At 37.1% G+C, this 14,386-nt stretch overlaps 1 protein-coding gene across 2 annotated transcripts in view; it reads right to left on the bottom strand.

Annotated features, from left to right (window-relative positions):
- The window catches only part of SSBP2 (single stranded DNA binding protein 2), a 192,723-nt gene that overhangs the window by 49,831 nt on the left and 128,506 nt on the right, over nucleotides 1-14,386 (bottom strand). Inside the window, exon 5 of one of the 2 annotated variants that reach the window (XM_067316051.1) lies at nucleotides 10,184-10,273. The exons of the other annotated variant lie outside the window; for it this stretch is intronic. Within the exon in view, the coding sequence (XP_067172152.1) occupies nucleotides 10,184-10,273 (90 nt within the window). The remainder of the gene's footprint in view (nucleotides 1-10,183; nucleotides 10,274-14,386) is intronic. 2 annotated transcript variants of the gene reach the window in all.

Raw genomic sequence — 14,386 nt, 5'->3', positions numbered from 1 at the left:
TTCATGTATTTTCATTTATTTAGTTTCCTCTCTTTTGTGGACATCTCCATCAGTAGTCCTGGTCACCACAGTGTACCACAGAGTGTCACTCTTGATTAACACATTTTAATTCTAACCATCACTAAACTAATTTAGCTCTCAAAATGACACACTTGTGCTGGCACAGTTTGCTGATAGGCATAAACATGTAACTTATCTTCTTTGAAGCTCAGACAGGCTATCATCAATGCTTAACAAAAATTACTTTTCTATTCAATTGCATTTCACTGTTAATTATATAACCCTCTTGTCCTCCTTCACCCCCCAAAAGGCTGCTAGGATGTTAGAGGTCTTTCTTTTATATTTTACCCAATACTTTACTGCATATCTTGTAATCTACAAGTATATAAATCAAATGATCTGTTTCTCATCTGCACTATTTCACATAAAATTGTTTGTGTTAGATCCTCAGCACAGAGAAGTGAAGCATTTCTCTTTATGCTGGCCTTTTCTGATCACCAAATCTATTTTCATGAACAAGTACTTCTTTGCACTGCTGATGAGGATCCCCATAAAAATCATTTCCGTATTTATGGTTTTCTAAGAGCTGCCTGACGTGGTCTGGCAACCTATATATAGCAACAGCAAGAGGTCTGATTTAATTTAGAGTGTAGGGCACAATTAAAAAAAAAAAAGATTGAAAAGCCTTCCACAGACCTTCGTGTTGCCACCATTTAAGATTCTGAAAGTTATAACCCCAACAATACTATCCCTTCCATTGAAACGAATGCTTTATCCCTCACCAAGAAATACTGGACTTGTTCTGCAATATGAAGGAATACTGCAGTGCTATGAATATACTTCTGCAAGGGAGAGTATACCTTGTACACTCTGCATCCAAAAATGAAGAATAAAACCTCAGAAAAAAACTCAAACAAAAATCCTTTGTCCCTAGCTAAACATCTCCCTGGGATTTTAGAAGCAGGATCTTCCTGCTAGCCAGGTTACTGGCTAGAAAATTTGAGAAAGTAAGTAACACTCATTTTGATGATAGATGATCTTTAGGAATTGCACTGTTATTGCATCTGTGTCACTTTATGGGAAATACCATTATCTCATGCTCACGAAGATTTAGCAAGTGGGAGAGAAAGAGGCTAAATTATGCACATGATATTTAAAAGAGATTTCAAAAGCAGCACAATTTTAAAAAGGCTATGAAATACATGTATTTTAAACCAGGTTAATAATTTCAATTTTTATTTTTATTAAATTAAAATATTACAGAAAATAGAACTAATCTCTTCAAAATCTTATTAAAGCTAAAACTGGAAGGTCAGGAAGTATCACCCTTTTTAAAAAAATAAACCATATTTTCATAATTCAGACACTTTACACACAGCTCACTAAGCATGAAGAACTATTTTCTCCAATGCAGCAATCCTGCTAGTTACCCCGGACTATGACGTATGATTGATCCTTTGGAACAACTTTGAAAATGACAAACCAGGGTTTGTTAAAAATAATTACTGCTGTTACATTTAATAAATATATTATTGTGAAGCTACATGCGTTATCTTCCTCCGAAGATTTTGGTTTAAAAACCAAGCACTTGTGGCTCATGTAAAGAGTAACAGTCAAGCTATGACAGGAACTGAATTAACCTCAACAGAAGGAAACATATATAAATGTCAGCCCCTCCCCCCACTTCTTAGCCCGCTCCAGAAGTTAAGCGCAATGCCAGGTTTGGTGCACGGTCAGCACATCACAAACGACAAACTGATTTTCTGGAGAGGATTCTGAAAGGAGAGAACGGATCCCCCAGGTGCGTGATTTATCCCCAATCCCCCCCTCCTCGCCTTCGCTCTAAGCCACAGCCAGCAGCAGCTCTGCGGCTGCCTGAGCTGTGCGTGTGGAAGGGAGGCGGGGGAAGTGTGGGCTCAAAGCTTATTTAGTTACTCAAGCTGAGCAGTTTTAATTTGTTCTAACAGTTATGAGCAGTAAAACCATTACCACAACTGCAGGACAGAATTATCAAAGCCAGCAGATGTCAGACACCTTTATCTTTTTAAAGTTGACTTTATTTCTGTTATTTAGAGAAAACGAAAGAAAAAAGAGGAACAAACACAAACTACTTACAGATCTCTTTAGATGCTAATCCCCTCCCACTTAGTCTAAAAAGTCAAATTAATTATTAAGGTATTTTAAATTATAATGCAATACTGACAAGGGCAAAACTGCACAGACCCCAATTCTGCAAAGAATTAAACATACAAATATTTGTATGCACTTGAGTATTCCCAGTGGGTGCAAGTCTGCACTACCAGGGTGGATGCATTTACAGACAGTGGAGATTCCAAAGGTACAATAAATTTCTCCTTACTAGCATTAATTATATAGACCGGGTGGCGGAGGGGGGAGAGATCGTCTTCAAAATCCACTTTCATATTTTCAAAGCTTTTTGAGGCCTACCAAAGCTGCTAGCTTTACTTAGAAGCTATATTTGCAGCTTTGATGATGTTTCAGTTGCTTACAGTAACATTGAACAATCCATGACGCTTTTGAAAACTTCTGGGACTTCAATGTATCTGCTCTACTCAGGATCCAATTCTTCAACATTTCACTTTTTGCACCTACACTTATTACCTCCTTTGCTCCATTGTTTGGCATTTAGCATAGGGGGGAGCATGTAGCACGTGCGGCTAATTCTGCAGTCATGTGCCAGTTCATTTTTAATGACGTGTATATTTATATTTTAGCAGAAAATATAGCACAGTAGCTTTTTGATTTTTCCAGAGAAACTTGAGACTTTATCTCTACAGTCTGAATAATAAGTATCTCCTCGCTTTCCTAAGCAAAAATGAAGGCCTTCCTGTATCAAATACAGTTTCATCTGTGTCATGGGTAAATTTTACTAGGAACTTGAGATTTCCATGATTCAAAACTGAAAAATATGGAACAGCTGATTCTTTCAATCTTTACCAAAAAGAAGGCAGACTGCAGATTTTGCATCAAGGAGAATATAGATTTTCCAACTACCACCCATAAATTGTTTCCTGTGAACAAGTTTATAATTGTTCTCAGGAAGGGTAAGCAGACAGGCAATGCTGTGAAAGTGGGGAAAACATGAAGACCAGCAATGAAAGATAAGTGACTAAGCAGGATGCTGCCATTGTTAAACTAAGTGTGGCTGCTTGAAAGAAAAATCAGATGGGGATAAAAAATGGTAATGCCCGGGAAAACCAGGAAACTACATGAGGATTAGAGGAAGACAATAGCTGAAACAGTTCAAAGCAGTTTGAAAAGAAGCAGAATATTTTCAAAATCACTGTAGATACACACTATGGAGCTGCAAAGATCAATCTGAGGGACATCTGTATCATTTAACTTTAGTCAGGTAATTTAGGTGCCAGAATGAGGAATCTTCATTCCATGTACAAACAACGACCCTTCAGTGGACAAATCACAGAAACAACACAGTGACTTCAAAATGGATTTAAAGGGACACCAGAGGATTTCTCCCTCCTCATATTCCTTACTGTTGGATGCTTGTTGAAATTAGCAATTTGGGAGGATGTTCTGTGAGTGTCAGGGGGCTGACAGAGCAGATCACATACCCAGCAGATCCCTAGCCAGTAGAATAGTTTCCAGGAGACTAACCCATGTGAGCTAGATTAAGTGATTGCCAGGACTGAGTGAACCTGTAAATGGGCTGGTTTCACTCCCAGCTGTCTGGGAATCAGAAGAGATGTAAAGGTGCCATCTGTATTTATTTAGGAGACTTCACTGATCAGTGACTTTAAAAAAGAACAGACATTTTATATACTTCCACAGAAGCTTACAAAAACATTTTCTTTTATATACAAATAGTTCACTATTTCTGCTTTGAAATGCAAAGAGGTGTGTGTTGTTATTGATTTTTAATTCACTAATCTATTTTGGTTATTTTCACTACCTAAGTGCTATTTAAACTCAGTTTTTTTATAGACAACAGTAATGCTAGGCAGGAAGAGAAATGGAAAAGTTCTTTTTGCTCATCTGTCTTACTGTAAGAATGCTCTACCAGAGCATTAGGTCAGCTCTACTAAAGCACAACAAGGCTAAAAATAATACGTTAGCATAATATGGATTGAGCTAATCTGAGAATGAACAACTGCCACTAGATGGCATGACAGCCTTATATTCCTTTGGTGGGTTGAGGTTTGTTTTTTTTCTTTTTTTGCTTTATATAAGAGCAATATGTAACATTTGTATTTCAAACATGCTGTCAACACATTTTTCCCATGCCTATCCAAGTATTTCTGATTATCACCTATCAGTGAATGAAGCAAAATACATGACAATTTCTTTAGATTATATACACTGCTTAAAAATAAGGTTTAGAGGTAAGCTCAACTAAAACAAATGTTAACAAATTTGCTATGAAACAGTAATGAATTAAAAAAAAACCACTTTACTTATATGTGCAAAAGGTGTAGTCAATGGCAGAATTTAATGTTAAAAAATCTAACAAACTAAAAAAGTGAATTGTGAATTTCAAACAACCTATTTCCTCCAAATCTCAGTTGGCGCTTGATGAGTTAACTACTCAGCAGTGTCTCCCAGGTGAGCTAAGTACAAACTCAATGTTGTTATCTGCCTGAGTGCCTTTAAAAAAAGAAAGTTTCTTTTATATAGATGCAGACATGGCAAAATGTTGGTCAACCAAGTAATAAAAGAGGTGAGGATCACTGGGGTTTAATTAAATATGCATTTAAATGTTTCCCATAATTGTACTGCAAAATCAAGCAACTTGGATCAGCTTTGCAGCAGTGCAAATTGTCACTAACTTGGAGAAAGACAATGGATTCCACTGGACTAGAACCTAGAACTTTATATTTAGCTGTTTGAAAAAATAACTAAAAGGCAAATAAAATCCCATGAAACCAATGCTTCTCATGCTTTTTAAAAATTCAAAATACTTCACTGAACACAAGCTCTAAAACCTTCCTCTGGCCTTTGTTTATTTATTTAGTAAAGCTGATCATATAAACAGAGAGACAGAAATATTTTGTGAAAAGATGAATTTAATGTATCTCAAATTTTTTAGCTGATTTAAAGATCAATAGAGATAGATGTAAATGGGCTAGCACTGTACTACCTGAAGAGTACTAGTATGCACCTGAATGCAATTCTTGCACTTCAAATGGGTACACTGGCACGTATCATGGAATAGAGGCGCACCTGGACTTCAAAATTTCCATGACAATACATCTAAATGGTCATGTCATTATTTTTTAATTCCTACCAAATCATGATAGGTAAGTATGAATTTCTTCAGATCTCATCGTCCCCAGGAAGAACAGAGTGAGGCTAGTACTTAATACTTGGAAGATCTCCCTATGCCTGTATCTAACAGAACTTTAAAAAATACCACTTCTGTATTGTACAGAACTAACTCTTGTGAGAAACGCCATCCTCAGACCAAAAACTGGAAATAAATTTGGTTGGTAAAATCATAGCCTCTTTGAATTCTATGACCTAATCCCTTCTGATCAGAAGAGGATGAGTTTACTTCATCTTAGATGATTTTATTACAGCCTTGTATAAAACTTTGGCTGCTGACATTATATGCAACCCCTAATGTTTAAACCCAAAGGTAAATACTACATTACTACAATCCTACTTCACTCCTCTAGCATTCCTACATCTTTCAGTCTTAGATGGGGCTCCGGCAACAGGGCTGAAGCTAGGCCATGCTGCTCTCTGTGGGCTGCCATACCAAGAAATTTACAAACGACCCACTCTTAGGCATGAAAATGGCCCAGAAAATGTCCTAAATGATTTTAGTTTATTAACATAGTAGCTAAGTGCTTTCCTCACATCTTAGCTCCATATACAGCATAGGTCCTCAATATAATGAATGTGGTTAAGAGAGGAAAAGTGGCAAATGATGATCTATTTCCGAGACTCTGACTGGAAGCAAGATTATTTTAGATGAGAATTTCAGACACGTATATAGTCATCTTATCATTATGGAACCCAAGATAGGCTTATGATTTCTATTGCCCAAGCAATTCATAAACTTTTAAAAGGATTTTCCCTTATGAGCTTCCTTTTTATAGGTGGAGAAACAAGAACAAATAGAAATGAAATGACTTACCTTGGGTAAAGGAAAAATGTGGGTAACTTTGGAAAGAATTGCACATAGACTTTTTTAAGATCCAGTCCAGCACTCCAGTTCCTAACCATTATCCTTCTCTGAGGCCCCCTTTCTAAGAAAGCAACTTATTGTCAGATGTGCTGATGATCCAGATATCCCAGCCACTGAGCAGATTTCACCCGATGTCTCACTATATCAGCCTCATACAAAGTCAACTCTAAAATTTGTTTTGGTTCTCCTATTTGGGATTTAATAGCCTTATATCACAAAACTATTCTATTCCCTCTTCCTGTAGTCCTGCACATTCAGTTTTGCAGCATATGAAGCAGGAGCAGACTCAGTTACTCTATGGAGCAGATGCAGTTACTGTATAACCCCATTTTATTTCCAGAGTATTGCCTGTCCTGTGTACTGAAAGGAGATGAGGTCCTGTGTACACAAAAAATCCAGCTATGAAATTAGAAGCTATATAGTAATACGCACCAGTAGATGAAATTGAGACACCAGGTATAAAACTCCAGAGACTGCTGCTTAATGTCAGTGGCAGTGGTCTACTACATATACATGAATACCTCATTTTACAAAGAACAGGGTAAAGCTTTTGGCAGATTCTTTCTGAGAAATCATACTGCTCCCAGATTTTGCCTACGTGGGTGTATCATACTAGTGAACTAGATCCTTTAAAGAAAGAAAATACTTTTAAAGGACACAGAATTAACAGCAGGGGTCAACAGTTCCAGCAAAACTGGAACTTGTGTAATGTTTCTTGGTTCCCAGTACAGTCCCCATCTAAGTTACTGCCTTTCCCTGAATTGGTGATGAGAAGCAACTCTGTCAATTCTGAGTTAGCCCAGCAGAGCTGGACCAACTTGTTCCAATCCAAACATTTTCTTGAATGCAATGAAAGGCAATTTTATAAATTCCAGGATGATCCTACTGATAAATTTTAGGTTGCAAAATGCTGAGCTGTTACAATGTTTTTGTAATGGAAAGTCTTAGTGAGAACTAAATAGAGATAGAAATACCATTCTACCACTGTTTCTATAATTTTCTGACTCTTAAGAAAACGCAACTGCTCACTTGCACAATCTAGAAGTCTGTGACACATCCAAGCGTACGTTCCTGTTCCTCAGTGAAAGAAGACTGGTAACTGATAGAGAAGGGACTGGAGTTCCTCAGCATTCACAGATGAACGTGTTTTCTGTGATTTGGTTACTCTGGTGATCAGTCAGGATCCGTGGAAGAGTAGAAACTGGTTTACTAGTTAGGTTGCACCAGAAAGAAAGCATTTATTAAAGAAGTAGGAAGTTTTGCCCATGATCTTCTCTTTCTTGCTTGCCTTTTCATCTACTTTTTAAGGCAATGGATGATGCCCCTCAGTTTTCAGGGTTCACACTCAGGGCTGATGTCTGCAAATATATTTTCTTGTCCTCAGATAAATTGACATTGGTAAGATTCAGTTCTGAAGGCATTTCAATCAGATATTAGCTGCTTCTTGACTAAAAGACACTTTCCCCAACACCACAGTACATTATCATGGAATGTCTGTACATACATGCTTTATACACACATAATAGTTTCAGCACACTGATATGAACCTGCCTTCATTTTGGCTTAGCTCCCTTTTGTTGAGATTGTTCCCAATCATATCAATGCATTTGCCATCAAACTTACAGTTGGGTTTGCTAACTAAAATGTTATTTCTTTGTATATATTCTTAAACAGACAAAAACTACAGAGAAAATGAATCATCTCTTGAAAAATATTTGTTTTGTTAACTAGGCTGTTTGACCGAGGAAAGTAGATCTCTATCAACTACAAAGGACACAAAATGAGTCTTGCATGTTATAGAGATACATGATGACAAGGACTCAGCAGTTTTAAGAAAAGGTGAATGGTAATCTCTGGAGGAGTCCAAACTAATTGGACTGTGCAGATCAGTTCTTGGAACCTGTCTTGCAGAAGATTCATCAGACACATTGTTGAGTTGATTATGGCTCTGATTAATGTTACCAACTGTCTTACAGTGAAAATGAATTTTCCTCAGTTTATTTTCAATCCCAGGCCTTGGCAAAAGAGCAGGCTTCAAATAAGACTGAATTCAGACACTGATAAACAAGGATCTCTTTTTTTTCTGAGATAAAAAGCCAGTACTGGGAGGTTTTTTGGGGAAGAGAATGGAAACTTTAGTGGAACAGAAAAGGAAAGACTTTTCCCTATGGAGGAATCTTTATTTTTCCTTTCTATTGTCCCCACAGTCTTAGGAAAGAGCACATCACTGAGGTAAACTACTCCGAGCAAATCTTTAGTTTCAGATGAGAAAAATTAAGCTTACCCGTACTTAACTCTAAATTTATATCATCTTGTCTTTCTTACATCCCCCAGCATTTAGAATGGAGAGAAGCTTTTTGGCGCTTATGTAGCTAAAAACAAAACCTCCACACCCTTCTCCTGCAAAACCTTTAAAATACTTATTCTCTCCTCTATACTTCACACACTTGTCCTTCCTGTGCCCTTTCCCTTCTTTATTTTAAGAAAATAAAAGTAAACTTTAAATTGTAATTCTTTTGACAGTATGGCTAGAATGAGTAGCCAAAGTAAGAAAAAGGGAAATATTTACACAATATCAAAAATTAAGAAAAAAAATGTTAAAAAAAATCTACCTAGCCAACAGGAAAATCAGAACTAAAACAATGAATTACTTCTGCCAATTTCTGAAGATATTGTGACTGGCAGCTATATGATATCTTGTGCTTCACTTGCAAAATATCTTTCATTCATGTATTTAAAACCTTGCCTCAGATTCTGAGTCAATCAAGGAAACAGCATGCTCATGCCAGGTTCAGGATTTCTCTAGGTAGGTATCAATACTGCATATAGCACTCTTTCCCTCTGTGACTGTGGGAAAAGGAACGCTATGCAAATAATCTGTTGTCGCTTATATTCAGAACAGTACATGAAATAGAGACTACTGATAAGTTTTTAGAGAGCTAAAAAAATATCCTGCCATTTTTCTACAACCACCATTTTGATAAGAGAGCAAAGAGCTGTAAAGAGGTAAGACAGTAAAATATCTCTTCATTTTCAGATGAAATCTGTTTCTCTTTTGTCTATATATCTCATAGAAGAAGAGAAAAGATGCTACTCTGTATCAACCTGGATTTCAGTGCTTGGTTTTCATGGAACTGAAGCTTCCTGTCAGGAACTTTTCCCCCCATTACAATCCTGGAAATCTGGATTTTTCCTTTCACATCATGAGATCAAGTATGTGAAGTGGAAATTTCTGTTTTGCCCCATCTTAAAGAACTGTTTCAATTCTAGAGCATTCACATCTAATGCTGCACAGCAACAGTTTGCCAGTGAAGAGAAAAAGAACTGAGCTTTGATCAAGTGGAGATACAAGCTCACTCATATGACCAATTCAACCTTGGACTAAAATTGTTAGTTCGGCCTTGCATTATAAATTGCAATTTTTTGCATCCTAGTACTCTGTATTGTTCATGTCCAAAGTGTTAACTGGGTATTTAATTCCATTTATGACCTTGTGAGAGGCAATGCATGCTCTAAATCCTTGGCTTGTTTTTTAGACATTGGATTTGGGATCTTCAATGCAAACAGATGCTCAGCAGGATATTGTTAATTGTCTAGGCCTAATTCCCATTGAAATTTGAGTATCTTAAAAATTTGTCTTGTGGCTCTAACACAGAGCTAAACATGACCAACAGAATTCTTACTTTAAAAGACCAATGCAGTTCTAATATTTTATCATAAGAAATTGTTATAAAATTATATTCAAGTATTTTCAAGCTCAGACTATAAACCGGCACCATTTTGTATCCCTGAAATTTTGAAATGAGTTATGCTGTTCTATTTCACAAATGGAATACTTGTTAGTCAGAGAGATCCCTTCCTTTCCATCTATTTCCTTTGTTAAAAAATAACTCTCAAGTATTGTACCATATAGTGAAATATAGTTTAGAACAGGACCTTTTCTACAGATTTTTAAACAGTATTACGGAGGATTTTCTATCCTAAAATTCCTGTAATCATAATTTTTCTGAATACCTGAAAAAAACCCGGTGGTACAGGACCTACTGGCATGCCATCTCCTGGGGGAATGTTTCCTAGCACTGGACTGGGAGCTGCTGCAGCACTCTGAAAAGAACAAAGGGAAAATAAACCTTTGTCATTGCATGGTAGGCACAAAACCCCCCGCCAAAAAAAAACCCCAAAACCTGCTGTGACCAAAATGCAGAAAGCAATTCTCTGGATATGGCATAATATCACTGTTTCATCCAAAGGTAACTGAAAATTGTATAATGTTTAGTCTTATTTTATACAAGCGTAGCGATTTGTTAAAGATCATAACTATACATTGAGGGGAAGGATGCTAGAGATTGCATGGATATACAGATATGCATCAATTAGATAGATCTTGACTAAATAAAAAAAATTATCTGAGAATGTATGTTTATATACACACAAATGAGTATGTAACTTGCACACTTTTGCTTTTATTATGTGAGTACAAACATCCCCACTCATGCACACCGATATATATGTAGGATAAAGAAACTAATTTATGCATTTTACCAGCAATTTCCAAGCACTTTAAAGATTATTTCAGCAGACTGTAATATTCTTTCAGAATTATATCGAGCTTCAAAACAAGGTTCTGTTACAAGCAGTACAAAAAGGAATGCTCACGATTCTACGGGTAATGTTCACGATTCTACCAACCCCCAAAATAACCACCATGACAAATTAGAAGAATTCAGGTTACATTTTTGGAAAGGAAAAGAAAAAAGGGATTTCTAAGAAGTGAATCAGAGGATGAAATTAGTTACCTTTGCAAATCCTTCAGTTGGAATAAGCAAGTAAAGAATATCGCTCCTGGCAATTTATAAGCAGGAGATCATCACAAAAAGGGAAGCCAAACTGTTATTGTTGCCATGTATTGGAACCTCAATTACTTACAATTTCTAGCAGCCTTTCTTCCTGCAATATGTTTCTGTTAGGGCATAAGGCTGAATGACTTATAAAGACTTACAATATTTGTGAAAGTATTCATGCACACACAATGCAAAGAGAGACACTTGCAGTTGACTAATGATCTGCCAATATCTGCCCTACAGAATATGAATGACGTACGTTCATTAACTGATCACTTCATTGTACTCTCACACTTGCTATCCAAAAGATGCTGATCTGTAAATTATATTCCCAGGTGTTTGGCACACAGTCTAGGAAACTAAAGAATAATGCTGGAAAGATTTGAAAACTGGCACAAAGACGGACTGACCTTTTTAAACCAAGCAAAAAGGAAATATTCAGTTAATTACCACAGATTTTTCAATGGCTTAAACCGTGCTTTAGAATCAATTTTTTGAACAACTACCAGCAATATATTTAGCATCTACACTGTATTTTCTTTTCAAACAGAAGTCCAGAATGCACTATAAAAGTATGAAGATTGTAAAAAGTACTGTCTTCAGAACTGGTTTCAAGCGTTTGATTCCCTAGAAAACAGATATCATTAGTGTAATAAAGGACATTCTTATTTATGCAAAGATCTGTTTTTTAGGATCAGTGTTAAAATATTATATAATTGCAATTGACAGAAAAAGTCAGTCACATGAATTGGAGGTAGCAACCACATTTGAATCATAATACCTTTTTGTGAGGGACTACCATAAATGAATGAAGCTATTCTGTAAAGCTGCAGCAAATAAAGATGGTTATCTGCTAGTAATGGCTATTCCTTGAGCACTGCCTGAGGTTCATGGGACTGGAGTACCATGGAGCTTGACTGCATGGGAAAGCATACTACCAGATGGAACATCTCTGGTCCTTCTCCCAGATCTGTGGCACTGACTTGGACTCCCAGACAGAGAGGAAAATAAGAAAGTGGTGTGAATGCAGAGAAATAATTCCTGAAGTACAATATAATTTTGTTATCTTCTCTTTTCCATAGCTTCTGTGTATATCTACTAATTACTTTCAGAATAGCTACATTTCCAAAGGAGAGTGGATGAGCAAGTCTGGAGGCATTTTAGGCAAAAAATGGACTCGGTGAAACCAAGCATCAGATCATAATGTCAAGTAAAACCATGAACAGGTGCAGAAACAGTTTGAGTGAAGTATGTTGGATCCTGCTTCCAGATATAAGGGTTTTCTAGATAAAGAATGACAACGGTAACATCACTGATGGAGAAAATTAATGATGTTAAAAGTCTGAGCACCTTAAAATGTCCAAAATACTCTGCAGTGCAGTCTCAGACTAAGAGGGAGCAGCCCATTAACAAGGCGCTAATAATGATGAACCTGATTACAACATCACCCCTCCTCGCATCCTAATGCCTTCTTGTCCTTATGCCACCTCAGCTGTGTCTGCATGACCTGGTGGTCATGTGCAAAGCACTGTAGCACATCCAACACAGTTGATGTTACAGAATAAAAGCATTTGAAGACACTAAAACAAATTGCTGGACAAACACATCTCAACAGTATTAAGTCAGATATATCAAATGCTGTAAATGGAGAGATTGCACAAAAAAGAACTAAGCAGCATCTCCTTTGATATACGACCAGTTTTCAGAAGCCTCCCACCCCAAGTACCACATTCTTGCTTGCATTATTGAAACTAGATTAGATCAGGCATTAATGCATATCAGAGTGCCTTAATGCCAACTGGGAAATGGTTCTCAGATGTCCTTCTCAACTGCGGCCTCCGCCAGACTCTGCAGGTTATGAAACAATATTTGTAAGAGAAGGAGAGAGTGACTTCTCGCAATATAGTGTTCCTATGGGGGTGAGGGGATCTGCCCCAGCAGAGCTCACTCTTGTTTTCCACACTTCACAGATCATTTCAAAAGGGATGGAACAGAACAGAGTAAAAGAAAAATGGTTAAAGGTACTTAACAGTAAAGAAAAGGGGGAGAGAAGGAGATGATTGTTATTATTCCAAACTGGGGGGGGGGGGAGGAGGAAGAAGGTAATTATATATGTAAGATTTCTGTTAGCCATTAAACCTTCCTAACAAGGCTTTATTTTAAAAGATGCCTACAGATAACATTTTGGTAATTAAGTCTCAATATTTTTAAAATATATTTTGATCACAGTTGTTTAAAATCTGACTTAGCAACAATACCAGAGGAATCCAGCTTCATTCTTCAGTGAATCTGAGGGAATCGCACATGACTCTCAGGGCCTGCTAAAATGGCTGCTGTAATAGTGGAAGTCATGCAGAACAATTCTTTGTCTCCAGATCTAAAGACATAGTAATGAATGAACCTAATTCTATCATCTCACACATTTCTAGATGTCAAGAAATGTATTACTTTTGGAGATGCTGCCATTATTGATTCCTATGAAAGGGGTATGGCTCTAAAGTAAACGAGTTTTAGGAGGAATGTTTTTTGTATGACTTTATTAACTGAGAAGACAGAGAGAGGTGCCTGATGAAGCAAATATGTGGGGTTGGACAGCTTCTATGGCCTCCTCTGAAAGCTTGAGGATTGAAGTGCCATTTTGAAGAGGTGCTCTGAAGGCGGCCAAGAGACCTGAACAGCCCTATCACACCTCAGATAAAACCGAGGTTGGCCAAAGGGAATTCTTTGTGATGATGAAAGGGGAAGTAAAGCAGGACCTTGTGGAAGTGATTACACTGCAAGTGATCCAGACTGAATTATTTAATTAATCTCAGTTCTAGTGGTTTCTGGAGAAAGGACCGTAATTAGAAGGGAACCAGTTCTTTGCTTCATGCTAGTTACTAACATTGAAATTAATCTATTCTATTGATGTTAGTCATTTTTTGATTGCAGACCGTGATGTTTCAGGGAGGTACTGTTCATTTTAATTAGCCGAAATTATCTGAGACTTGATTACATTGTTTAGTTTACAGACATATGTAGAACCACCTCTCACCTATGTTTCTGGGGGTGGGAAGGAGGACAGAATGATACGAAGTTTGCATTGCCAAACAGTAAGCCAGTTTTGCCACACCGCTGTTAAACAGTGGCAATTAAGCACTGCCTTGGTAATTGTAAGAATTTTGCAGCTGTGGGCTTTCCACAACAATTCAGCCTTAGGTGCTGCTGAACCTACAATTTCTACCTTTCATTATGTAATGTACTGGGTTTGTTTCTGTTTTCATGTTTTTAGGTTTGGGATTTTTTCCCCTATGGGCAATGAAGTCTCAGGAAGAGAAATAAAGCATCTTCAGCATTTTAGGTAATTATGTTTTCTAGTCTACACTGTATGATGAAC

This window comes from Apteryx mantelli, chromosome Z, assembly GCF_036417845.1.
Source record: "Apteryx mantelli isolate bAptMan1 chromosome Z, bAptMan1.hap1, whole genome shotgun sequence".
Lineage (NCBI taxonomy): Eukaryota > Metazoa > Chordata > Aves > Apterygiformes > Apterygidae > Apteryx > Apteryx mantelli.
Note: the sequence above shows the minus strand (reverse complement) of the source record. Positions and strands in the feature narration are given on the sequence as shown.